A 26,523-nucleotide genomic window follows, 5' to 3' on the forward strand; every position below is an offset into this window, starting at 1 on the left:
CTGGTTCCACCCTTCAGTGAAAAGGAAGTCACTCAATTTTTTCCACACTTTGAGAAAGTGGCTCGACAGTTAAACTGGCCGGAGGAGGCCTGGACCATACTAGTGCAAAGTGTGCTGGTGGGTAAAGCTCAAGAGATTTATTCGGCGCTACCAATGGACCAATGTGCAGATTATGAGGTATTGAAGAAGCACATCCTGAAAGCCTATGAGTTGGTTCCTGAAGCTTACCGGCAAAAATTCAGGAATGCCAGGAAGAGGGAGAGTGAGACCCATGTGGAGTTTGCCAGAGTGAAAGAAAACATGTTTGATCGGTGGTGAGTCGAAAGGAGTCGGGAACGACTTCGAAGCATTGCGTGACCTGATGCTGGTGGAGGAATTTCAACAGTGTGTCCACGAGGACATCAAAGTGTACCTGCAGGAAAAGAAAGTACCAAAGTTGTGGGACGCAGCCACCATGGCAGATGATTATGCCTTAACACACCGGATAGGGGTCCACACACCTAGCTCCTCGCCTAGACTTCAGCAGGGGAGTTATGGAACACCCGGTGCGGAGAACGACAATACATGGCGGCGGCCTCGAGAGGATTATGAGGACAACGCTGATACCCCAACTGTTCGAAATCAGAGGGCTACGGGCCCAAGACAAACTTATTTCCCGGGGGGCCCGAGGCAGACCACGAGTTTTTCCTCCGGGCCTACTTGCGCCTTTTGCAAAAAACCTGGACACTTGATGTCCAGTTGTTACCTCATGAAAAGGGACAACCCAGAGCGGAGTCCGACTATTACAACTCCGAATGCGATGGCTAGCGTAAGAAATCGCCCACAGAAGAGTTACCAATCACTTATTTATGAGGGGTTTGTCTCACTCGAGGGAGACTTGACTAACCCAAGACCTGTTAGGGTATTGAGGGACACAGGAGCCCATCAATCCTGAATGCTTGAAGGCATTTTGCCATTGTCAAAGAGTACCGCAACTGGTGATAGTGTTCGGTTACAAGGGATCGGTGGCTGTGTTAGTGCCCCACTTCATGTCATCCATTTGGAATCCGATTTGGTGTCAGGACCGGTCACCGTCGGTTTGCAAGCCACGCTTCCTGTAGAGGGAGTATCGGTGATTATCGGGAATGATTTGGCCGGGGGGCAAATTTATGGTAACCCGAGGGTGGGTAAAGAGCCCCGCAGGGGAAATAACACCACCCCAGCTCGGGATGGCGACAAAAGTTCCAAGTTATTTGTAGGGGGACTGAACTTCAACACAGAGGAAGAAGTTCTGACCTCTGTCTTCAACAGATATGGGCCGCTGGTGGAAGTGCGGGTGGTAAAAGACAGGGAAACGCAACGGTCAAGAGGGTTCGGCTTTGTCACGTTTGCAAGCACAAGAGACGCCAGGGAGGCAGAGAAGAATTGGAATGGTAAGGATTTGGAGGGTCGGACCATAACAGTAGGGAAGGCATTTCGTAGGCGTCGAGAGGTCTACAGAAGAGGACCACTTGGCGGTAGTTTTGGTGTTGGTAGCAGCCGATATTACTATGGAGGCTCCCAGAGTTACGGCATCTCCCGAAAGAATGATTGGCAGAGGACTGGCCGAGAAGGAGACCGCCAGTCTGGTGACTGCTGGGACAAGGGGTCCCACCGTAACTGTTAGGAGTCCGGAGAAGTTGAAGCACTCTATATACGGCGGAGCCGCCGAGCCTGGGCTCCTACACGGGCTAACCGTGAACGCCACGTTCTTAAAAGGCGTCCCGGTAGGGAACGTTCCAACACGGACTAACCGTGAACTCCACGTTCTTAAAGGCGTCCATGTAATGAACTTTCCTCCCCGGACTAACCGTGAACCCCACATTCCTTAAGGCGTCCATGTAGTGAGTACTCAGCTGGGCCTCCATCCAAGAGCAACTAGAAGTTGTTGACGCTTTGTCCAGAGTGAATTAATCTGGAGGTTTTTGTGAAATTTTGTTGCTTTATTTTTAAGTGATAATTGTGCCCAGGGGGAACTGAGGATTTGGGGGTGTGAGTTATCGAGTTTGTTTATCAAAGTTGGCCGGCAAAGAAAGTTTTCGCTGGGTTCAAACTTTCTTTCTTGAAGGGAGGGAGTGTTACGAATTCCGGGTTTATGGGGGTTACAATTCAGGTCATTTCTTATTGATGTATATTCTATTAAAGGTTGTTGTGATTAAAGGGTCAGGAGCCCTTCTGGGAAAAACGAGACCGGAAACGGGATCGTGAAGAAGAGGAGGAGGAGAAGAAAGGGCGGCCATCTAAAAGCTTCGAGAGCTCCGACGCGATCGTTACCTACTTTGGTACGGAGTTGGAAAAGCCCGTCTGGCGAGAGGAGTTACCTGCGCGGGGTGATTGATTGCCGGTTACGTGTCAAGGTGCCAAGTGGTCCTGGAAGGAACCAAGCGCCCGGCGCTGTTCGAGAGATTGGAAGGAGACGGTTGAGAGTTGAGACTGCAGCTCGAGACCGAGCCGCCGAACGTGAAGGACAAGGGAACCGTGCCTCTGTGAACCGAAGTCCGCGCGTCAGGAGAGCGCCGGATTACTGCGGAACCTGCGAAGTCGGGTATCCTCGCTGAGGTTGTCGAGTACCCTCACTCCCAGCCCCGGATTGGAATTGGCCCTAGATTCCCCGATCGCTCGATCGACTCGACGTCACCTGGGAGGCGTGCAGGAATCGGACATTGCTTCCCCGATCGCTGAATCGACTCGGTCACCTGGGAGGCGTGCAGAGACATTGGGGGCAAGGGCCGTGAGTGTTGCCAACACTGTTGTGGGTTAAGGTGGCGCCACCTATACTATAGATAAGGATTGTATGGAAGTGCTGTAAACGCATTGTGATTCCTGTGCGGGATTTGGGAATATATTGGGGCTTGTTCGTAACCCTTGGTGTGGACTCGTTATTGATTGACTTATTTTCACCCAAGGACCATACATCTTTCTGCCGGGGTTCCCCCATCGAGGTTGACCCCGTAACAACATGTTCTAAGTTCTGCCGAGATGGTTCTAAAAGTGGAGCCTTTCTTGGAGACTCACAAAATTTGGGAAAAAACATTTGTGAAATTTTGTTGCTTTATGTTTAAGTGATAATTGTGCCCGGGGGGAACTGAGGATTTGGGGGTGTGAGTTATCGGGTTTGTTTATCAAAGTTGGCCGGCAAAGAAAGTTTTCGCTGGGTTCAAACTTTCTTTCTTGAAGGGGGGGAGTGTTACGGATTTATGTGAATTTATGTGAATTACTATTCAGGTCATTCCTTATTAATGTTTATTCTATTAAAGGTTGTTGTGGTTAAATGGTTAGAGGCGCTCTGGATAACAGGAGACCGGAAACGGGATGGTGAACCGGAAGAAAAGAAGAAGACAAGGTCCGGGAGAAGCGGCCATCTTCGTCTCATCGCCCAGCTCCGACGCGAGCGGTGTCGATATTGAGCAGCGTGGGGAACGCTGCGTTTGAAAGCCCGTCTGGCGAGAGGAGTTACCTGTGCGGGGTAATTACCGGTTACACGTCAAGTTGCCGTGGGTTCGTGCACGGAACCAAGCGTCCGGCACAGTTCGCCTCCACGTCTACAAGGACGCGTACGGGTCGCACCTTGGGCCTCGCGCGCTTTGCGAGCCGCGCTTTGCTTTGCCCGCTTTGCTTTGCAAGGAGGTGTGCGCTGCAGCAGCTGTTCCCGGTACGCGACGTGCACGTTTGGAGCACGTCAGCCAGGGGTTGTTCAACCGCCCGTGTGTGGAGAAGTCGACCTTCCCCTTGGTCTGGAGGGGCCCAGAGACATTGTGAGGGACAGTGACCATTGAGGGGTCATGAGTGGGGAAAGGGGGGAAATATATGAGATGGCCATCTTAGTAATATTGGTGATTGATTGTTGATGGTTGTTGATTGATTGGGGAATATATTATTGAGTAATCCGGATCCTTGGTGTGGGGTTTCTTATTGACTTGAATTATTGTGTCTTTCATATTGATTGCGCTACGAAAGCGTATAAATCAGAGATCTTTCTGGCGGGGTCCTCCCACGGTCCGGGGGTCACCAAGACCAGGTAGTTACCGGGAGGACCACGTAACACATTAAAGACAGAAGAGTTTTGAAAAATGAATGCGATAAGAAGTTATAATAATGAATTCTATACTGAAGAGGTGAATAAGAAAGCATTGGGGGCTTTTGATGATAAGAGATTTATTTCAGAGAATGGAATTGATGGTGGCCCTTATGGTTAAAAGTGACAAGATTTTTTTTTTTTTAAAGGGGGGTTAGGGATTTTAAAGGGCTACCGCCACCTTTTTACCATTATATAAATGATTGAACCAGGTTATAACCAAACCAAGGAATGGAGGTGTAATCAACCTTGGTATATAAATGGAAAGCATAACGAATGTGAGAAATACCAAATAGGTATAATTGAGGAAATAATGGGGGTGAAGGTAAATAAAACAAATAAAAGAATAAATTTCAATACTAATAAGTTGGAGGCTCTGGGAGGTAATATCCTAGAGTGGACAGAAAATTTTTATGGTTGTCAAGAAATCGAGGGAAAAATAATTTACTATAATCTTAAAATGATATGTGGCTCAGGGGGATTTCAGACAAGGTCATTAAGAGAGGTGTATCATTTTATATCAGCTCAGTGGCGATACCCAAACCAGGAGTTGAAATCCAATACCATATTTATCAATATTTTAGATGGTGATTGTTCTTTTAAGAGAATTAAGCTGTTACCTCAAAATGTAACACAAATATTAGTTGGGTCTCTGTACGAGTATTATGAAAAATGGGGAGAGTTAATAAGCTAAATGCGGACCATTGACTTCAATGTGTTTTAGTAGTAGGTAAATTGGCTCAGAAAAAGAGAAAAAAAGGGATGATTTAGTGCATTTCAATGCGCTTTCCCCATTCACTTACATGTTAAATGGATTGTGCCCCAGAACCAACATTCTTCCCCTACTGAGGAGTATAGAGGCTCAAATGTCCCAGAGGAGTTTAACAAACAACAACATGCATTTTAAAGGCCATTTTCCCTGCTAGAGCGGGGGTTAGCCTTGCGGTCCCCATGACAATCTTCTCCATTTCGCCCTATTTTCTGCATCTCTCCTTGTTAACCCCCTTGCCCGCATTTCTTCTTCCACCATCTTTAGCCAAGTCTTTCTCGGTCTTCCCCGTCTTCTACTTCCTTCTACATTCATTTCCATCACTCTTCTCAACCAGTCACTTTCATCCTTCCTCAACACATGACCAAACCATCTCAACCTGTTCCTCTTCACAGCATCAATCACAGGCTCTATTCCCATCATCTTTTGCAATTCATCATTTGTCTTCCTCTCTCTCAACGATACTCCGCACATCCGTCGAACCATTCGCATTTCCACCCTTTCCAACCTTCGTTGCTGCTCTACGTTCATTACCCATGTCTCGCTCCCATAAATCATAACACTTCTCACACATGCAGCATACACCTTTCCCTTCAGCTTCAACGACACTCCCCTCATCAGCATGCCACTCAGTTCCCGAAACTTCTTCCATGCACATCTCACTCTAGCAACCGTTGCCGAGTCTGATCCACCTTCTCCATTCAGTATGTCTCCGAGGTAGCAAAATGTTTTCACACCTTCCAGCTTCACGCCGTCTCCAAGATCCAACTCAACATTTCCTCCATCTGCAGCTCCCTCTGTGCACACCTTACATTTGAATGTAGCTGCCACACTGGTTAATGACCCACTCAGACCACTACATTTTTGATGAACCCACTCAGCGCACATTGTACATTGAATGGAGTTCACTCCGACACCCTTCCTGCACACAGCACACGGCCACTTCCCAGTTCTTTCCACCTCACCACATGCTTTACCACTTGCCATCACCTTTGTCTTTCCGATATTCACCTTCAGACCTTTTGTCTCCATACATTCCTTCCACTTGTTCATCTTTTCCTTCAGTCCATCCATACTTTCCGCAATCAACACCAGATCATCTGCATACAACAACTCCCACGGTAAACCCTCCTTTACGTTCTGAGCCAGCACCTCCATCACAGCTACAAATAGTAGTGGACTTAGTACCGACCCCTGATGCACGCCCGCCTTCACCTCAAACTCACTACTGTTCCCGTCCTTCGTCCTTACAGCTGTGCGCGCTCTTTTATACATTGCCATCACTACTCTGATCAACCATTCCTCCACTCCTAACTTCCTCAATGCCCATGTCAATACTTTGCGTGGAACCATATCGAATGCTTTCTCCAGATCAACAAACCCAAAAAACAACTTCTTCCTCTTATCCATGTACTTCTCCTGCAACTGCCTCACAATGAAAAGTGCATCTGTCGTTCCTCTTCTTGGCATAAATCCAAACTGCATTTCGTCGATCTTCACTTTCTTCCTTATCCTCCTCTCCAACACCCTTTCCAATACCTTCATACCATGGTCCAAATGGAAAGCATAACGAATGTGAGAAATACCAAATAGGTATAATTGAGGAGATAACAGGGGTGAAGGTGAAGAAAACAAATAAAAGAATAAATTTAAATACTAATAAGTTGGAGTCTCTGGGCAGTAATATCCTTGAGTGGACAGAAAACTTTGATGGTTGTCAAGAAATCGAGGGAAAAATAATTTACTATAATAGGGTGGGTCATACTCAGGTGCCAAAATGAATCTGAAGCAAATCCTAACATGAGGGGTGTCTATATCATGTTTTTTTAATGGGGAATTCAAATATGAGTTTATTTTTTGGATAGGATAACTCTAACCTACATCAATTTGTATTTCTAAATGGCCAATTTTACCCTTTCGAACCCCTTTATAAGATATTAAAATATATAAGGGAAATCATTCATATTGACACAACCAAATCAAATGTACATATTTATTCACAGGTGAACTGCATGTATATCACTGGTTACAATTACAAAGATCAATCTCCTTACTTCTTGAACTTTACCAGGTTGCACAAGTCCTGCTTTGACTCATTCTTGGACATCTTCCCCTGTGCTCTATTGACCTTGTTCTTATCAATCACTTTACTTGTATTGTCTTCTGTGATGATTCCTGCATCAATCAGAGCTGCAGTTGCTATCGCTGCAGTTGGCCTCAGCCCTATGCCATACCTTACACTAGCAAGGGCAATGTTTGGAATCTCATCATAGTTTTTCTGGACCTTGCTGAAGCTGCAGGCTCAGTGTCAGTTTCAGGGAAGAGCTCAACTTCAGTGACAAACTCATCTTCAGCACCACTTCTCTCCAATTCCAGATCCTCATCACCATCTGACAAAAATCTCTCAACATCCTTCCTGGCTGCCTTCTCTGCTGCTGCAGCATTTTCCTCCTTGCTCCTTCTCCTTTTCTCTGCATTCTTTTTCTTTTCCTGCCTTTCCAATGTCCTCACCTGTCTCTTGTGCTCTGGCAGATCAGGGCTCCCCATTTGGTGGGGTCCTTTACTTCCAACCTTCTCTTTCTGTCCCTTGATGTAGGCAAGATCTTTCACAGGAATCATTTTCTCTCTGCTGCAGGAACAGTTAATGTGGACTTGGATCACACAGCCCTCACAGCCTCCCCCCTCACAACTGGTAATCTGACACTTGCAAGTCAAAATATCAAATAACTTGTCTAACTTGACAATGAACCTCTCTTTGGCATCAAGGTTGCCCTTCCCAAGAGAAAACTTCACTGCCTGATTCCAGACCTCCTTGAGCTTGGACATGATGGTCACCTTTTCATTGATAACAGGAGGCTTGAAAAGAGCATTAGCTTTGCTCCACTGACAAATCAGACCAGGGTAGATGTCAGACATGAGCTGGTCCACTGGGTAGTTCCTCCTGTCAACTTCACTTTGCTCCCTCAAGTAGAGGCCATACCTCAGGATATCCCTCACAGTTGGCAGTTCAGACACCAACAGCTCCTGCCCAGTGCCAACAAGATTACTTAAATGAGAACTTGATTTCATCCGTGTTCTGACTTGAGCCATTTTTAGTAGTTCACACTGAAATAAAAACAGTAATACACAGGTAAGTATCCACTACAGACAGATATTAAGGTATTACACAGGTATTACAGAAAACCGTCAAAATATTCACTTCACAGGTCACTATTTTCCTTCACATGTAAATCAGGCTAGCAATAGGTAAGTACACAAATCAATTAACAAATATAATATAAAACAAGGTAATTTACATCTAAAATTATTATCTATTTGTTCCTCAGGTTCCTAATCAAAAACGTACTTACTGGCAATGCCATAAGAAGAGAAGAGAAGACAGAGATGGATAAGGATTGCCAACCTCCTCAACATCGAGCTTTCAGCAACAAGATGGCTACAACTGCCGTCCCAACAGGAAGTTACCAAAATAAAAGCCCTAACTTCAAAATAAAAAATGTCTCTTTTTTTCCAGAAGAATAGCAAAATAATCAAAAATTTAATAATAATTAACTGCAAATTGATGAAGGTTAGGGTTATCAGAATTTTTTTAAACCTCAGATTTATGTTCTACACACAAAAATACATAATGTGAACACCCCTCTCGATTGATTTACAAAAAAAAAAGAACTATGGCCCGCCCTATTACTATAATCTTAAAATGATATGTGGCTCGGGGGGTGGTCAAACAAGGTCATAAAGGTGTATCATTTTATCTTGGTTCAAAAGAAATACTTGGAACAAAATGATAATGTATTATTCATCAATATACTGGATGGAGATGAATGTCACAATTTTTTTTATTTTTTTTTGTATACTGAATCGAGGCTCGTGAAAGAGCTAACATTAACTTCACAAACAAATCGACCAGACAAACAAAATACACAAAAAGAGAGAGCGGAAGACAAGATGGGGAGATAAGGGGAAGCACACACACACAACATCCGAGAGCAGGGAGATGTGTGGAAGGGAGAGGGCCTGGGGGGAGGAGGCGTAGGAAGGGGGGGGGGTGGGAGGGAGAAGTATAAAGCACAAGGACACCAAGGACTTCCAGGACAAAAGTTGGTATTTCAAAAAGTGGAATTGGGGTGAAATTTGCGGGGGTAGAAAAGATCAAGGTTTTGGATGGGGGAAGATTAGAGATGGTGGTGAACAGCTGTTTTAAAGACTTGGAGGGTGGAGTGGGATTGAAGAGAGTGAGGGAGTTTGTTCCAGAGGCGGGAGAAAACAGGAATGAAGGAGTGAAGGTGAGCAGAGAGTCTTGATTTTGGCAGTTTAACCAAAAGAGGGTTGCAGGCAGATGTTGTGCGACCTGTAGGAATATTTGCGGGACAGAGCCCAGAGAGAGCTGGGGGGGCAAGGCCAGAGAGGAGTCGGTAGAAGACGGAAAGACCACCAACCTGCCTGCGGTGAGTGAGTGAGAGGCCCTTGGAGTTAGCTTCATCGCGGGAGATTCCAATGATTCTGAATGCTTTGGTTTCAACAGCGTGAAGGCGAGCTAGGTGTGAGGCAGGAGCACCAGCCCAGAGGGGAGAGCAGTATTCCATTGAGCTGCGGATGAAAGCCTTGTATGTGGTGAGGAGCTCAGGTGTGCCAAGGAAGGACTTCGCACGACGGAGGATGCCCAGTCGGCGACTGGCTTTGGAGGCCAGATTTGAAATGTGGTTTTTCCAGGAAAGATCATGGCAGATAGTGAAACCCAAAAGCTTGAGTGACAGAACTTCTTGGAGAGGATTATTCAGAAAGTGGATGGGAGGGTTGTCCAGTCGGTCTTTTCGGAGAGACATCGTAAGAGTGTGAGATTTGTCAGGATTGAAAGACATGTTCCACTTGTTTGCCCAGTCTGTGATTTTGTCAAGGTCTGCAGAGAGTGAGGAGGCTGCAGACTGCCGATCTGAGGGATGAAGAATGGAGTGACAGAGAGTAGAGTCGTCAGCAAAGAGATAGAGAGGATTTTCAAGAGAGTCAGAGAGATCATTGATGAAGACCAGAAAAAGCACAGGGCCCAGAACACTGCCTTGGGGAACTCCAGCCTGAACAGGAAGAGGAGATGAGAGAAACCCATTCAGGGCCACACGTTGACTACGACTAGAGAGGAAGTCCGCCAGCCATGCGTGGAGATTTCCATGGATACCAAAAGAGGAGAGTTTGGTGAGCAGAGCGGGGTGCCAGACCGTATCGAAGGCACGTGATATGTCAAGGGAGACTGCTCTAATTTCCTGTTTGGCATTGAGGACCTCCATCCATTGTTGAGAAAGCAGAAGCAGCATGTCCAGAGTGGAGTGTCCAGGTCTGAAACCAAATTGATGATCAGAGATCAAGCCATTGGAGAAGAGGAAAGATTTCATATCTGAAGCAATGATGGATTCCATGACTTTGCTGATAATTGGGAGAAGGCTGATTGGTCTGTAGTTGCTGGGATCTGTTTTTGCACCTTTTTTGTGCAAAGCGGTGATGTTGGCAGATTTCCAAGCAGATGGAAGATGACCTTGAGCAAAAGAGAGGGTGAAGAGAACAGAGAGGGGGAGTGAAAGAGCGGAAGAACATGATTTTAGGACCCGTGCTGATGCCGTCAGGTCCAGTTGCAGAATCAGAGTCGAGGGTTGACAGAAACTTTTCCACCTTGTCAGGAGGAAAGGACACAGAGTCCAGGAGCAGCTGGGTACGACTGGGTACGGTGGGTACAGAGAGGGATGGGTTTGGGACACAAGATTTAGAGGCAAACACAGAGTTGAGGCATTCAGCTTTTTCACGTGCGGAGTCAGCCGTGTGGCCATTTAAGGTGAGGGAGGGGATGGAGGGGGAACAAACACCAGAAACAGATTTCACCAGGCGCCACCAGGATTTGGAAGAGGGAGACAGATAAGAGAGTTCGGTCCTGAGGACGGAGAGATATTGTTTCCTGGCTCTCCTGAGGGATGGATAAGGATTGAAATTACGTGAGACACCAATGATATGGTGGCTCAACAAGGAGGTTGACCTGATATACAAATAGTCTCCTGAGGGATAATAAACTTAGGTTGATGCCAAAGGTTGAAGGGGTGTTCATTGGCTCCTTGTTTGAGTTTGCAACAGTTGTCAATACACACCAGGGGGTTGATTTGATAAATATGAAACTGGCTAGACTTGATCATGTCTCAGTGGGGGAGAAATAAGGGTGCACAATTTAATGAGAAAAAGGCATGTTATTTTATGAGAGAGGGGGTGTGAGTTTCCTTAATTTAAGTTTCCTTAATTTTCCCCATTGACTTCAATGTTAAATTTCATGTGTCCCAAAACCAAGATTTTCCTTCTACTACCGTCCACAACTTTTTTGAGATATCCTGCTATGTATCGTTTTTGGCCCCATCTCCCAATGGTGAAGAATCACTTCAAAAACTATAGTAGCCGGATCCGAGTCCGGATCTTCACCAAAATCTAATCATTTCGTCCTTGTCACATACGCTACATTTGTGCCAAATTTCGTCCGAATCCGTCCACAACTTTTTGAGATATCTTGTTCACAAACAAACAAATGAAAAATCACTCATGGTGTGACACTTAGCAAAGGAGAACAAAGTAGAATGGCACTTACTAGAGCATCCTTCTGACCTCAAAAATAATTGGTGGTTGAATTCAGTGACCTGATATACAAATAGTCTTCAAATTTTGTGTTAATCGGATGAAAATTGACAATTTTAGAAATCCGGCCTATGTTGACCTTTTAGCCAATGTTGACCTCAAAAATAGTTGGCGGTTGATTTCAGTCTGATGATAAGCAAATCTTATTCAGATTTCAAGTCAATCGGATGAAAATTGAGGTTTTTAAAAATTTGAAAAAAGTGTTTACCTTTGGCCTATGTTGACCTTGTGACCTATGTTGATCTCAAAAATAGATGGTAGTTGAATTCAATTTGCTGTAATGAAAATCCTATTCAAATTTCAAGTCAATCGGATGAAAATTGAGGATTATAAAAACTTGAAAATGTTGACCTATGTTAAAGTTGACTATGTTATGTTATAGTTGATATAGTTTTGGTGTTTATTGTTATAGTTGACCTATGTTGCTATGCATATATGTTATGTTATATGTTGATTGTTGTCGTTATGTATGTTGACCTATGTATACACTTTTTGGCATATGTTGACCTAAAATAGTTGTTGGTTGAATTCAGTTAACTGATATGAAAATCATATTCAAATTTCAAGTCAATCGGATGAAAATTTCGGATTTTAGAAATTTCAAAATGTTGACCTTTTGGCCTATGTTGACCTTTTCGCGAATGTTGATCTTCAAAATAGTTGGTGGTTGAATTCAGTCCGCTGACATGTAAATCCTATTCAAATTTCAAGTCAATCGGATTATAATTGAGGATTTTAGAAATTTGAAAAAAAGTGGTTGACCTTTGGCATATGTTGACCTTTTGGTCAATGCTGATCTCAAAATAGTAAACTTTTTTGAGTTGACCTTTTACTTTTTTCCAAGTAACAAACAAACAGACAGACAGACAGGGGTGAAAACATAACCTCCATCCACCTTTTCTGGCAGAGGGAAAAAAAGAAGCAGCAAGAATTAGAATGACGAAAGAGAAATATGAAAAAGTCAAAAGCAATGTGAAAAGACCAAAGATCCCTAACTCCGAGCGCCAACTCCGAGCCCCAACTCCGAGCGCCAACTCCGACCCCCAACTCCGAGCCCCAACTCCGAGCCCCAACTCCGAGCCCCAACTCCGAGCCCCAACTCCGAGCCCCAACTCCGAGCCCCAACTCGGAGCCCCAACTCCGAGCCCCAACTCGGAGCCCCAACTCCGTGCCCCAACTCCGTGCCCCAACTCCCAGCCCCAACTCCCAGCCCCAACTCCGTGCCCCAACTCCCAGCCCCAACTCCGTGCCCCAACTCCCAGCCCCAACTCCTAGCCCAAGCTCGGACAGAACCTGGATAACACTCAAATTTGTATTATGGACAGGGAATTACTGTCCCTCATGTAACACAGATATTTTATGATTTGCAAGGAAATCAGAGATTGTATCAAGCAATTTTCCATAAATGCCTTTTGATTTGAGCCTTTTAAATGTCAAGAGCAACAACCCTGGCTTGTCCACGATGATACAAAGCCCTCTTCACACGTTCAGTGATAAGGGATAGAACATCACCAGTCGACCTAGACAGTCGAAAGCCACACTGCATATCAATTAGGAGGATGTGGGTTTCCAGATGAGTCATGAGTTGTTGTTTTATGAAGGATTGAAACACTTTGCTGATAAATAGGTAGAAGGCTAACAGGCCGATAGTTAGAAGGATCTGATTACTCACCGGAGCCGTTAAAGACAGGGACTACAGAAGCCTGCTTCCAGCCAAGTGGAAATACAGACTTTGACATGCACAATCAATTCAGTTTTGAGAGGACACAAGACAGCTCAAATGAATACATCTTCGAAGCAATTGTAGGGATTCTATGTGGTGCAGTAGATTTTGAAATGTCAAGCCTTTGAATAATCTTAGCAACTTTCCTGGGTGTGCTGATGATGGTGGAAAGCCTGGTGTCAAGACGGGAAGGACAAACAGGCAATGTTTGTCCATGGTCTTCAAGTGTGGAGTTTGGAGAAAAACGCTCAACAAGGAGGTTGACTTTATCAAAAGCACTTCAGGGCAATTGAAGAGGACAGGAATCGATGACTGATTACGGTTGAAAATGCTGTCAGCAATTCTACAAAAATCTCGAGAACCAAGCTGTTTATTTGAGATAGAATTACAAACAGATTCTGCATTCTGTCGCTTCGCATTTTCCAATCCTTGTTTACATTGGTTGCTCACAAAAGATGTGCCTCTCTCGAGCTCGATACTGGTTGAAAAAGTGATTGCGATGGGCGATGGCGGCAGAACAAGCCGGAGTGAACCATGGCTGAGAGTATGGTTTCACCTGGTGGGTCCAAGAAGGGAGAAAGAGATCTACACCAACAGGGATCCACTCAATGACTTCCTTGGCAGCTTCAGATGGGTTGTGACACAGGATTGAGTTCCAGTGAACATCGACAAGAAAAGAACGCAAGGCATCCCTGTCAGCCTTGCTATATTGGAAGACAGTTCAATGGACAGGATGAACAACAGTTGATGGTGAAGAAGAACAAACTTGCAATTTGATGTGGACATGATCAGAATTTCCTCAAGGGTGGAGATTTTTTTTTTTTTTCTTATACAAAGTCGAGGCACTGTAAGAGCGCCAACACATAAAATTTAAACATTGACACATAAAACATAAAATAAAGGAAGTGGGAGACAAGAGGGGGAGAGAGAGAGGGAAGCACACAAGTTACAGTAGAGCAGGGACATCGGGAGATCTGTGGGAGGGAGAAGGATGGGGTTGGGGAGGGGGGTGGGGGGGACGTACAAGACAAATGGACACGACTAGGACTTTCGCAAAAGAAGTTGGAGTTTAAAAAAGGTGAATTTGGGGTGAATTAACAGAGATAGAAAAGACCAAGAAAGGTTGTGGATGAAGGAAGATAAGAGATGGTCGTGAACAGCTGTTTTAAAGACCTGGAAGGAGCAGTAGGATTGAAGAGAGTGTGGGAGTTTCTTCCAAAGGTGGGAGAAAAGAGCAATGTTGAGTGAAAGTCATGATTTTGACTGTTTCAGCAGAAGAGGGTTGCTGGCAGATCATATGCATCCTAAAGGAATATTTGGGGGACAGAGCACAGACAGAGCAGGGGGAGCTCGGCCTGAGAGGAGTCGGTAGAAGAAAGAAAGACCACCAAATCTGCCTGCGGTGAGAGAGTGAAAGGCCCTCAGAATCAGCTTAATTACGTGAGACACCAATGATATTAAAAGCTTTCGTTTCCACAGCATGAAGAACATGAAGAGGGGAGAGCAGTACTCCATTGAGCTGCGGGTGAACGGCTGAACGCTTTGTATGTGGTGAGAACCTCAGTCGTGCAAAGAAAGGACCATGCAAAAGTCGTGCAAAGAAAACACGACGGAGGATGCCCAGTCGGCGATTGGCTTTGGAGGCCAGATTTGAAATGTGGTTTTCCCAGGAAAGATCATGGCAGATAGTGAGACCCAAAAGCTTGAGTGACATAACTTCTTGGAGAGGATTATTCAGAAATTGGATGGGAGGGTTGTCCAGTCGGTCTTTTTGGAGAGACATCGTGAGGGTGTGAGATATATCAGGATTGAAAGACATGTTCCACTGGTTTGACCAGTTTGTGATTTTATCTAGGGCTGCAGAGAGTGAAGAGGCTGCTGCCTGCCGATCTGAGGGATGATATATGGAGCGGCACAGAGTGGTCATCAGCAAAAAGATAGAGAGGATTTTCCAGAGTCGGATGGATCATTAATGAAGACCAGCAAAGCGCCCAGAACACTGCCTTGAGGAACTCCAGCCTGGACAGGAAGGGGAGATGAGAGAATTCCATTCATGTCAGAATGTCAGAGGCAGTCGAGATGGGAGACCAGTCCAGATGTTTGTTGGCTGCTTGAAGATCATACCAGTTAGCTTGATTGAAATGCCAGACACATCGGTGCTGAGGAGGCTCTCTGAGAACGGCCAAAGAGACGTCCACTTTAACAAGCTTCAACAATCAGATGAACCGATTGGAGCAGAAGAAGAACATCAGACATTTGCAGGGAAGTTAGTCATAACCAAGTCAAGAAGAGATGGCGTACCATTAACTGGGATCCAGGTTGGGAAAGTGAGAGATTGTGTCAGTCCAAATGAGTCAAAGAAGTCTTTTGCTGAGGTGCCATGGCTGGTGTGAGAGGCATCCACACCCAGCCAGCTGGCATGATGACAGTTGAAGTCGCCATATATGAGGAAGAGAGAGTTGGGATGAGTGGATAGAATTGGTCGATGTCGTCAGACAGCGAGATGTAAATGGAGTCATCACTGTATGGTGGACGGGACAACAAACATATGAACAAAAGGTGGGAGCAAACTAACTTAGCGAATGTCAGGCTTCACCAGCCGGTTCTTAAATGACTTGGGCTAAGCTTCACCCGGCAGACCCCACAAGGTGGGATAATAGTGGCCGTTAAAGAACAACTTTGATGTTTTACTTCATGAATAATAATTGCCAAGCAATCCCATGTCGTGACAAAAATGTAAAAACAAATAAATGAACGAAATAAAGTTGCCATGTTTGCCTCTCGTCTGGTCCATCGTGAACGGTGAGGAGAATAACGAGATTACCTGCTTATCCTTGTCTTCAAAGCCAAAACTCCACACACAGAGTACGCTCACCTTGTCGATCTTCAACAAGATGTTGCCTTTAGTGCTCAACTTCGCGCACAGACAAAGTGAACTCAAACAGATCGGCGATTTCGACATCGGCAGCCTTTCGGTGCGTTCCTTAATCGGTTGTTTGTTTTAATGTTTATACCATTTAAATTACATCTTGGAGAATATTGTCGTGTGACTACCCTGAAATGAACACCGCAGGGCGACACGGATAACCAAACGAGCTTTAACTCCGAGGCGTTCAATCCAAAAATGACGGTATTATTGACACGTGAGGGAAAGGAGGATGATGAACTTGCCTGCCTGGACGGCATGCACCCGACGTCTTCGCACTTGGATAATCAATCAACTCAAACCGACACGGAATTAAAATGTACAAATAAACAGGTTTAATGAAAATAAATGCCAGCAAACGAGAAAATGCGCGATAAGACTAATATCCTAAATGGGACGTCCCATTGCAGACCCGAATACAGACAAAGGGAAATATAAAAGAACAAAATTAAATGCGTGTTATTTTTGTGGGCACTTAGCTCTGATCTGCTCTGGAAACTAGTTAGGAATTGTCCCGGTTAGTCACAGGCCCTGACGTCCTTGCGCAGGAAACCGCAGACTGTACTGCCCATGGGTGGGAACTGGGCCTCGCTGCGCAGTCCGCTCAGCCGCGCTCGTCTTCCCGATCATCCAGACTTCCAATGTCCCTGGTGCAAGAGCGCCACAAAATGTTCATGTGCTCTTCAATGAATTCCCCTCGCGCAGGAGCGCTATGAACTCCGACCACTCGCCGTGAACTCCCGAAGCAGAGCAAGACATCAAATCGTGACCGCTCACTGCCAAAGCCAGAAGATACGAGGAAGTCAAGAGAGGACAAAATGCCAGGGAGACGACCGTTCGCCACCAAACCCAGAAAACCAGAGCCAGCCACGAGAAGGCGAAAAGGAGAGAGAATGTCGGGCAGAAGGTTCTTTTTATACTCAAGGCGCTGACGTTATCCGTGCCTTCTCCACCAATCCAATAGTCCCATCTTAGCAGTCCTTGACCAATCAATCCTGGACCAATCACTGCTCTTCGGGGCGTAACCACCCGGACCTGCCTGCTTGTGGTGCGATGTGAAGCCTGTGGCACCAGCAGTAGTTGAATGTCCTAGTTCCGGTCGCTTTTATGTCGTGTGGAAAATGCGCGATTTCTTTCTTGTGTGTGCAGTGTGTGCCATAAGGAACAAGGAAAAATAACAGAGGCCATTACATAGAGGGGATTCACAATTAATCCCCAACTAATTAACATAACCCCACCTCTCGTGATGGGATCAAAGACACGCGCTTGCACGACATACGGTCTCCAGAATCCCTACTTATGATACATGTGTTTCTTCTTCTTCACGACAGTCGGAGCACACCCCATGTGCAATTCTACCTGGACAAAAGTAATCACTGCCTACCCCCGACAAACATAACAATATACATTCCATATTATATTATCTGGTGAATTTTATAGCGCTGCATTTAATACAGGTATATCCCTTGAGAGAAACCAAACACACCAACCGCTCAAAGCAGTCAATATCCGGGTTCAAGGTGAGTTATATCCCGACTGCGCATGCGCAGCACCTATCGCGATAACAAATATGGATTATCGTTATCGCGATAGTAAATCTAAAGCACGATTATCGCCCAGCACTAATATAGAGTAGAGATATTTTGCGAAGCAATAGAAACATATAAAACTACACAGAAAGAACCCACAAACAACAACAAGCACAGCCATGATAACAATTGAGTGTTATAAAAGATCCATATTTTCACGTGTTTCACTTCATGTGTTTCAGACTGAATGAAAAACATAAAGGTAGAGCATGCAGATTGTGATACGTGACAGGTTCAACAATATGTCCGGCTTGAACGGCGAAGGAATCAAAATGGCGGTGTGTGGTGTCAGGCGTCGTGCTGCCATCATGACATCACATCACCCCTGTCATTTGACCAGATCCTCAGCTTTGATTGGTGTACATTTGAGGGAACATACATACACACATACAAACATACATACAGACAGACAAACACTGTTCGAGACGGCTTTGCCCTATGGGCTATGCCATAAAAAAAATGTTCAAAAATGTGCCTCAAATTACAATTTTTGGTTTTCTACCTCATGGTATTCCATTTTTTAGGCAATGTACCCAAGGGGCGGGGTCAAAAGGATACTGATGTTGCAGCTTATTGCCATATGATCAAAACAACCAAGTTTGTGAATTTTTACACAACCGTTCAGGAGAAGATAGCATGTCTGACAGACGGACAAACTGACGGATGGATGGAGCTGATTACAATATGAATTCGATGAAGCATATTCATATTTTTCAAAAAGTGTGGGAAAACAAGGATAAGCCTTCTATGACAAAAGAGAGACAACAAACCACTTCTTGCATGCCAATAACTTAAATGCACCGTTTAACACGGAACACTGAGGAATGTCATACAATTTACAAAACAAAAATAAAAATAGGGGCAATGGACCCCAATTTTTTTCGAAAACTGTGAACAAACTTTGGTACATTGGTACATCACGGGTGACGAAGGTTGTGATCAAGGTTCATCAAAATTGTGTGTAGTTTCGGATAAAAGAACAAATACCAATTTTAGGAGATCATAACCCACTCCCCTTCCCCCCACACTTCCCCTTAAACTCTGATTTTTTTTTTTTTTTTTTTTTGGCTGTGAACAAACTTCGGTGCATCACGGGTGATGAACGTCGTGGTGAAATTTCATTGAAATTGTGTGTGTAGTTTTGTAGGAGCGAGCAAATACCTATTTTGGGGAACTCAACCGCCGCGCCGCCCCCATCCCCCCCCCCCCCCCCCCCACCCCCAACAACATTGAGCTCATGAGACCTCGATTTTTTTAAGTCGTGTACAAATTTTGGTACATCACAGGTGATGACGGTTGTGGTCAAGTGTCATCGAAATCGTGTGGATGGTTTCAGAGAAGAGAGCAAATACCTATTTTGGGGGATTAAAACCTGGACCCAATCTGATCCCCCCACTCTCCCTCCCCTTTGACCCCCGGTAGTTCCACTTTGGGGGGCTGGGTTGGGTCAAATCTGGACTTAATTTGACCCCCGATAGACCTCTGAGACCTCGATTTTTTTAATGCCGTGAACAAACTTAAGTTCGAACACAAGAAACATAATTTTAGCCAAGTTTGGTCACAATCCCATCAGCAGTTTAGGAGAAGAAGTTGCAAGTGTTTATGGACGAACTGAAGATGCGCCATCCCATAAGCTAACCGGATATATGTTCCAGGTGAGCTAAAAATTGACTTTGTACCATACATCAAAAATACATTCATATTAGACAACACAAAGCTGCACCAAAAGAGTTTATACAAGTTAAAATAATTTTTAAAAAGCAATGGTAGAAGATAAAGATATTTGTTGACATGCTATATCGCAGGAACCTTTCACATACCAGACGTGGATCTTAATCCATCCTGAGAGCGGAGGCTGCAGACATCACTGAACCCAATTCCAGAGACACCAGGACGATTTTCCAGCTGCACATTTTGGAATCGAACAAAGTTTTGGCAGAAACTGGAAAGTTCCCGAATAACATTATCCAAGTTGACGAAAATACTTCCCAACAGAGAAGAACCTGCAATCTGGACATCTTGTGGCTTTAAAAAAGAATTCATAAATTTACAGAAGTCAGCATACATTGCAAATTGAAATTTCTCTTTGGAGAGAGCAAGGAGCTCATCCCGCAATGAATCTGACTCCGTACAAGCTCGAATAACCTTCTGATTCTCAATTCCAAGCTCATCGATCACTGCTTGGGCTGTTTCTTCTATCAGGCCTTGTGATTGGAGCCATTCCAAGAAGCTCTCCATTTCACCGATGACCTGCCAAGGATACAATGTTTATGTTACTCACAGAAAAGTTATACATGATATATTCCTTACTCTGTTTGGAATTTTTGTGATTCATTTCCATGGACAATCCAGTCAATAATTATCCAATAAATACGGGCACTGATCATGCACTGATCATGTTTGTATTCAGTTTGTTGACCCACTGTGTCCCATTTTGTAAGTTTTCCCATCAATAAGGATCTAATGAATGCAAGTTTTTATTTACAGAGACAAAAATAAACCCAGAGTAAACACAAGAGGAGACCATTCGACCCATGATGCTGCGCTACATCAACACCAAACCAATTTTATCCGCCAAAACAATGCAATTTCATTTGGGGAATGAGAGGAGGAATGCGGATGAGCCGTTGTGGCACGACCAGGCATATCCCAAGCGCGTCAAATACAAATGGGGAAATGCATTTATTTTAATCATCATATTAAAATACCCAATTTGGGGTCTATCTGTCTGTCTGATGATTTTTGACCGCGATACATTCCGTCGTCACTTATCCAATCTCAACCAAACTTGACAGGACTAATAGTCACACAATGAAGGTTGTAGCACATTCATTTCCCCCCCCCCCCCCCCCCATTCCCAAGGGGGGTTTTCTCCCTTAAAGGTGTTTTCCCACCATTGGGGACACGTGTTGAGGCGTATATCAATGTTAAGTTAGCGATATTGTTACATTTTTTCAAGGCCGCTTCTACTAACAAAACTAATGATAATAGCATAAGATTGATGTAATTACAAAACAACATTAATCGTAATAATATCCCACCTCCACAAGTGGTTTTTCCCTGCCGTGTTAATGTGTATAAATCGCTTAAAGTGCCGTTTTTGTGGGAGTAACGGCCAATACAGGAAGAAAAAATATTATAAACCACAAACATATTTGGTTACCTATATGAAGAGTCGATAATGCTGTTCCACACTGAACTGAAATAGATTTAGACTCGGACATTTGTCCATGCTTATCACATCTGATCGTAGATCTACTGCACTCAATATACCCACCAAGGGTTAATAACACGACCCTTCCTGCCGCTTCCGTGGAGTTCTTTCAAGGCGTTTTTGTGGCGTTTGTGTGGAAGCTCCTTCTTTTTACAAAAGTAATAAAACATGATGATCACATAATATTAATTATGTTATGAAACAATAACCCCACTCCTCAAAGGGTTTTGTGGTTTGAGATATTGCCTCCCCCCTCCCCCACCTCAAAATCCTCACTGAAGTAAATATTACGATCAGTAATTTAAAATGGTGAGGTACGGTCTGATCCTTTCAATGACCTGATCTAACATGATATGATGTCATGCATGTTCTGATCATTTAAAATAAAAAAAAAATTGGTATCGAAAGCCAAAGCTCGTGCAAGAGCGAACACATTAAACACGAAAACATGCACAGATCTACCATGTTATAATATCTTGCGCATGTTCTGATGCTTTCAATGACCTGATCTAACATGTTATTATATTAAGCATGTTGTGATCGTTTCAATGACCTGATCGAACATGTTATAATATCATGCACTGTCTAATCCTTTCAATGACCTGATGTAACATGATATAACATCATGCACATTCTGATCCTTTCAATTACCTCATCGAACATGTTATAATATCATGCATGTTCTGATCCTATCAATGACCTCATCGAACATGTCATAATATCATGCACTGTCTGATCATTTCAATGACCTGATCGAACATGTTGTGATATCATGCACGGTCTGATCCTTTCAATGACCTGATCTAACATGATATAATATCATGCATGTTCTAAGCCTTTCAATGACCTGATCTAACATGTTTTAATATCATGCATGTTCTAAACCTTTCAATTACCTGATCAAACATGTTATAATATCATGCATGTTCTGATCCTTGCAATGACCTGATCGAACACATCATAATATCATGCACTGTCTGATCCTTTGAATGACCTGATGTACCATGATATAATATCATGCACGTTCTAAACCTTTCAATGACCTGATCTAACATGTCATAATATCATGCATGTTCTGAGCCTTTCAATGACCTGATCTAACATGTTATCATATCATGCATGTTCTGATCCTTTCAATGACCCAATTTAACATGTTATATCATGTATGTTCTGATCCTTTCAATGACCTGATCTGACATGTTACAATATCATGCATGTTCTGATCCTTTCAATGACCTGATCTTACATGTGATAATATCATGCATGTTCTGATCCTTTCAATGACCTGATCTAACATGTTATCATATCATACATGTTCTGATCCTTTCAATGACCCGATTGAACACGTCATATCATGCATGTTCTGATCCTTTCAATGACCTGATCTAACATGTTATATCATGCATGTTCTGATCCTTTCAATGACCTGATCTAACATGTTATAATATCATGCATGTTCTGATCCTTGCAATGACGTGATCATTTGGAGTTCTTTGATTGTGGGGGAGGCGGGAGGTCATTGTCATTGAAAAGAAAGGATCAGAACATACAACTTCCTCAACACCTGAAATATTTAAATAAAACTTTCAGTGAACAAAGCCCATGGGATAATGGGACACACATTTTAATGACTCAATTTATACTTCATAATCAAGCAATTAACATGTTGCTAATTAGCGATATTAATTACTTTCGTGAATAAATTAACTTTGTGAACTCAATGAAAAGTATCTCCGATGCAGAAACTTAGTTCATTGATAAAGTACTGAAGGTAGAAAGCCAATCTTTGTGAATCAAATCTTGTTTAACTGGTATTTGATAATGTAAGAGCTTGCAAACCATGAACCATCGAAATTTGGTCCAAAAGGCCAATGGGCCCCCGGGTTCACATGAAATGAAGGAGTTTTCCTGATCAAACTTCAACAAGAACTTCAATTTCATGTTTCCGGACTCTTTTTGAAAACTCGGACACATAATATTGACAGATATCGATTACGGATAACCGTCCTTGCCACACAGGCCTCGATCAGTCACCGATAGATTGGCTAAAACAAGCAAATAAAATCGTCATTCATTCACGTCATAAATGCATCACTTGAATAAAATACCAATGAACAACAATTGAAACTTTTAAAACTTCCATTATGATGCCATACTTACAAAAAAAAGCGATTATAATCGTGTTTTTACAACGAAGATCGTACGACGAAAAATGGACTGCCAGTGGAAATTCACCAGAGGGCCGATACCGGATATGATGTTCCTTCATGACCGGATGTGATGCTTATTTTTTATTGCCGCTCTTTGACATATCGTGATGTGTATAATCATAATGTTGGCCCCATCTCTCTGTTGTGAAGAATCCCTTCAAATGATCGTTTTACAGATCTTTCTTAGTATTAATAAAAAAATGAGAAACTCCGAACAAACCTTTTCCTCAGAAGATCCGACCCGAGCACGAGGATCTTCGTCACAGTTAGTTCAAAGTTTGCAAGATCACCCGGAAGTTTATCCTCGTTATTCAATTTTTCCTGTAACAGTATTTCATTCTTCTTCTTCCTCCCCGCATTCACCAAACTCCAGTCTCCACCCACTGATCTCGAGATCAGTGGTGGAGGAGGAGGGCTGACGTGGGCTCCACCACATGATGTTGCAGTTGATGGCTCATTGACCAATTGGCGTCACATAAAGAACTGAAGTCACAGATCGGCCATTTTTCCACTCCCATTCTTGGTGCATGAGAGTTATTCCCTTTCGTTCAGTTGTTGTTTGATCGTCGACTTGGCAAGAAGTTTGGAGTTACACACAACCCCTTCTACTGACCGCGTAGTGAACGAGAGAACATCAGAACCCTTTCCAGCAATGCCGCGCCCTTCGGAGTGCCACTCGCCCCTCACACCACCCCACCCCGTCCCACCCCGTCTCACCCCGTCCCACCCCGTCTCACCCCTTCCCACCCCGTCCCACCCCGTCCCACCCCGTCACACCCCGTCCCACCCCGTCCCACCCTGCCCCCGATCCAACTGTTCTTGGAAACACCGAAACCAAAATTTTGGTCGATCTACTAAACTACACTAACAGCAGTTTTATTTGTGTTTTCTCCTTTATGACACGAGGAGGGGGAAAGTCTATCAGAATGACGGGTGCACAAAAATATACACAACACAAAGGATTACAATAAATACAGTTAGGCCTATGGATTATGTAAGATGGATTATTTGCAATAAATAATACAGTCCAAGAAACGAGACCTTACCTGGGAAAGATTAGAGGTTAAGACAGCAAAATGTCGAAACATTGCATGTTGAATTGAGAGAATTGTAACTTCACCATGCTCTCCCTCCCCCTGCTGAGTGCTGGTAAGGCCATCTTTCGCATCCCCGCAACAGGACAAGGACGTCTTCAGTATTACCCCACCCTCCAACAGGTGGTTAAGACCATACTTCGCCTTACCCCCAGGTCCCCATTCCCCCGCAACAGGAGAGTAGGTGGTAGTCTTTTGCACCAACCGCCTCCCCCCCCACAACAGGAGGGAAAGACCATCTTTCGCATTACACCCTAACCCCCACCCCCCCCCCTCCCCAACCCCCAACGGGTGAGTAAGGCCATCTGTCCATCCCTCCCAACAGAACGGAGAAAGACAAGGTTGTAGCGGTTACCGCTGGATGCACACAATCGCCTTGCACCGGCCAGAACACGGCCAGACGCGCCTCTCCCGGGCATGCCCGGACTCACTGTTCCCGGGCACGCCCGAACCTCCCGGGCACGCCCGGTCTCGTCTTTCCCGGGCATGCCCGCTCTCGCCTTTCCAGGGCTCGCCCAGAGCGTCCGGGCATGCCCGCTATCGCCTTTCCAGGGCTCGCCCAGAGCGTCCGGGCATGCCCGCTATCGCCTTTCCAGGGCTCACCCAGAGCGTCCGGGCATGCCCGCTCTCGCCTTTCCAGTGCTCGTCCAGAGCGCCCGGGCACGCCCAGCCTCGACTTGCCAGGCCGCAGCCAAACACGCCCGGGCAGGTCCAGACTCGCCTTTCCAAGGCTCGCCCTTGACACCCGGGCATGCCCGGTATAGCTTTTGCCGGGCAAACTTCCCGACATAAATGTGTATATATATTGCTGCCCGATAAACGGGCTTTTGGTCAGAATACCTGAGCTGTTTTGTTTCAATAAAGCAACTCGGACGAATTCCGTCTTTGGTCGCGTCAATTCTTTCGACTCGCGTTGGAGCGCCGCTCCTTCACTGGTGACCTACCGACATGGATACGGCAGTGACGCTTAAACTGCCTACCTTCTGGAAGGCTCACGCGGCTGTTTGGTTCGCCCAGGCGGACTCCCAGTTCGCCCTGCGAGGCATCACCGCGGACGACACCCGCTTCCACCACGTCATGGCAGCGCTCTGTTCCGCCACCGCGGCCCGCGCCCTGAGCCTCCTCGAGCACCCGCCGGCTGCCGACAAGTATGACGCGCTGAAGACGCTCCTCCTCGACGCTTTCGCCCTCTCACCGGCGGCACGCGCACGGCGCCTGCTCGACCTGCCCGAGCTCGGCGACACGCGCCCGTCCGGGCGCATGGACTATATGCTCTCGTTGCTCGGTGAGCACTCTCCGGATTTTCTGTTCCGCGAGTTGTTCCTTCGCCAGCTGCCTCACCCGGTACGCCTCGCCCTGGCTGGCACGTCGATCACCGATCCCCGCGCCCTCGCCAGGGAAGCCGATAAGATCTCCTCGGCGGGCCAACACATCGGCGCGGCTACCTGGAGCCTGCCGCCGTCCGAGGCGACGCCCACGACGCCCGAGCATCCTGCGCGGTTGGAGGCCGAACTGCCGGTGAAACTGGCGGCCGCCACGCCGCACCGACCGCTTCCGACACGACGGCCAGGGCCTCCACCTGACCAGGCGTGGTGTTATTACCACGCCAGGTTCGGACACAAGGCTCGGACATGCCGACCCCCGTGCACTTTCGGCAAGTCGGGAAACGGCCGGGCCGGCGTTCATTCCCAGCCATGAGCGCCGGCCACTCGGGCAACTTGCTTTTTATTCGGGACAAAGCGTCCGGGCGGCGTTTCCTTTGTGACACCGGCGCCCAACTGAGCGTCATACCCGCCTCCGAGCAAGACAGGCGGGACGCCGTTTGCGGCCCCTCTTTGGTCGCTGCTAATGGCTCGGCCATACGCACTTTCGGCCCGCGCAACGTCACCCTCTGCTTCGGCAGCCAGCGCTTTCAGTGGACCTTTGTGACCGCCTGCGTCCCCATGGCTTGCTTTGCTGGGCGCCGACTTCCTCTGCGCGCACGGGCTGCTGGTCGACGTCAAACGTCGTCGCCTTGTCAACGCCGAGACCTTCAGCTCCCTGGTGTGCACGATGAGCAGCTCCGCGCCGACAGAACTGGCGGGCGTCCTCCTGACGGCGAACGAGTTCGCTTGCCTGCTCGCGGAATTCCCGGCCCTCACACGGCCGACGTTTTCGGCCGTCGCAGTGCGGCATGGGATCGAGCACCACATACCCACTACGGGCCCGCCGGTCTACGCCAGGGCCTGCCGCCTCGACCCGGCCA

General features: G+C 45.7%; 1 protein-coding gene across 6 annotated transcripts in view; it reads right to left on the bottom strand.

Moving 5' to 3' along the window:
- Positions 1-23,838, bottom strand: part of LOC137421478 (uncharacterized) — a 69,931-nt gene extending 46,093 nt beyond the window's left edge. Inside the window, exons 1-3 of one of the 6 annotated variants that reach the window (XM_078784442.1) lie at positions 23,405-23,436; positions 19,581-20,010; positions 2,670-7,967 (exon numbers count right to left, since the gene is read on the bottom strand). In XM_078784442.1, the coding sequence (XP_078640568.1) occupies positions 5,028-6,407 (1,380 nt within the window). In that variant the 5' untranslated portion in view covers positions 6,408-7,967; positions 19,581-20,010; positions 23,405-23,436 and the 3' untranslated portion in view covers positions 2,670-5,027. Of the gene's footprint in view, positions 1-2,669; positions 7,968-19,580; positions 20,011-23,134; positions 23,244-23,404 lie in introns of those variants that run through there. The other 5 variants (XM_078784411.1, XM_078784479.1, XR_013624575.1 and 2 more) reach the window with 5 other exon arrangements.
- Between the last annotated feature and the right edge of the window lie 2,685 nt (positions 23,839-26,523).

This window comes from Myxine glutinosa, chromosome 1 (assembly GCF_964187855.1).
Source record: "Myxine glutinosa chromosome 1, kmMyxGlut1.1, whole genome shotgun sequence".
In the NCBI taxonomy this organism is placed as follows: domain Eukaryota; kingdom Metazoa; phylum Chordata; class Myxini; order Myxiniformes; family Myxinidae; genus Myxine; species Myxine glutinosa.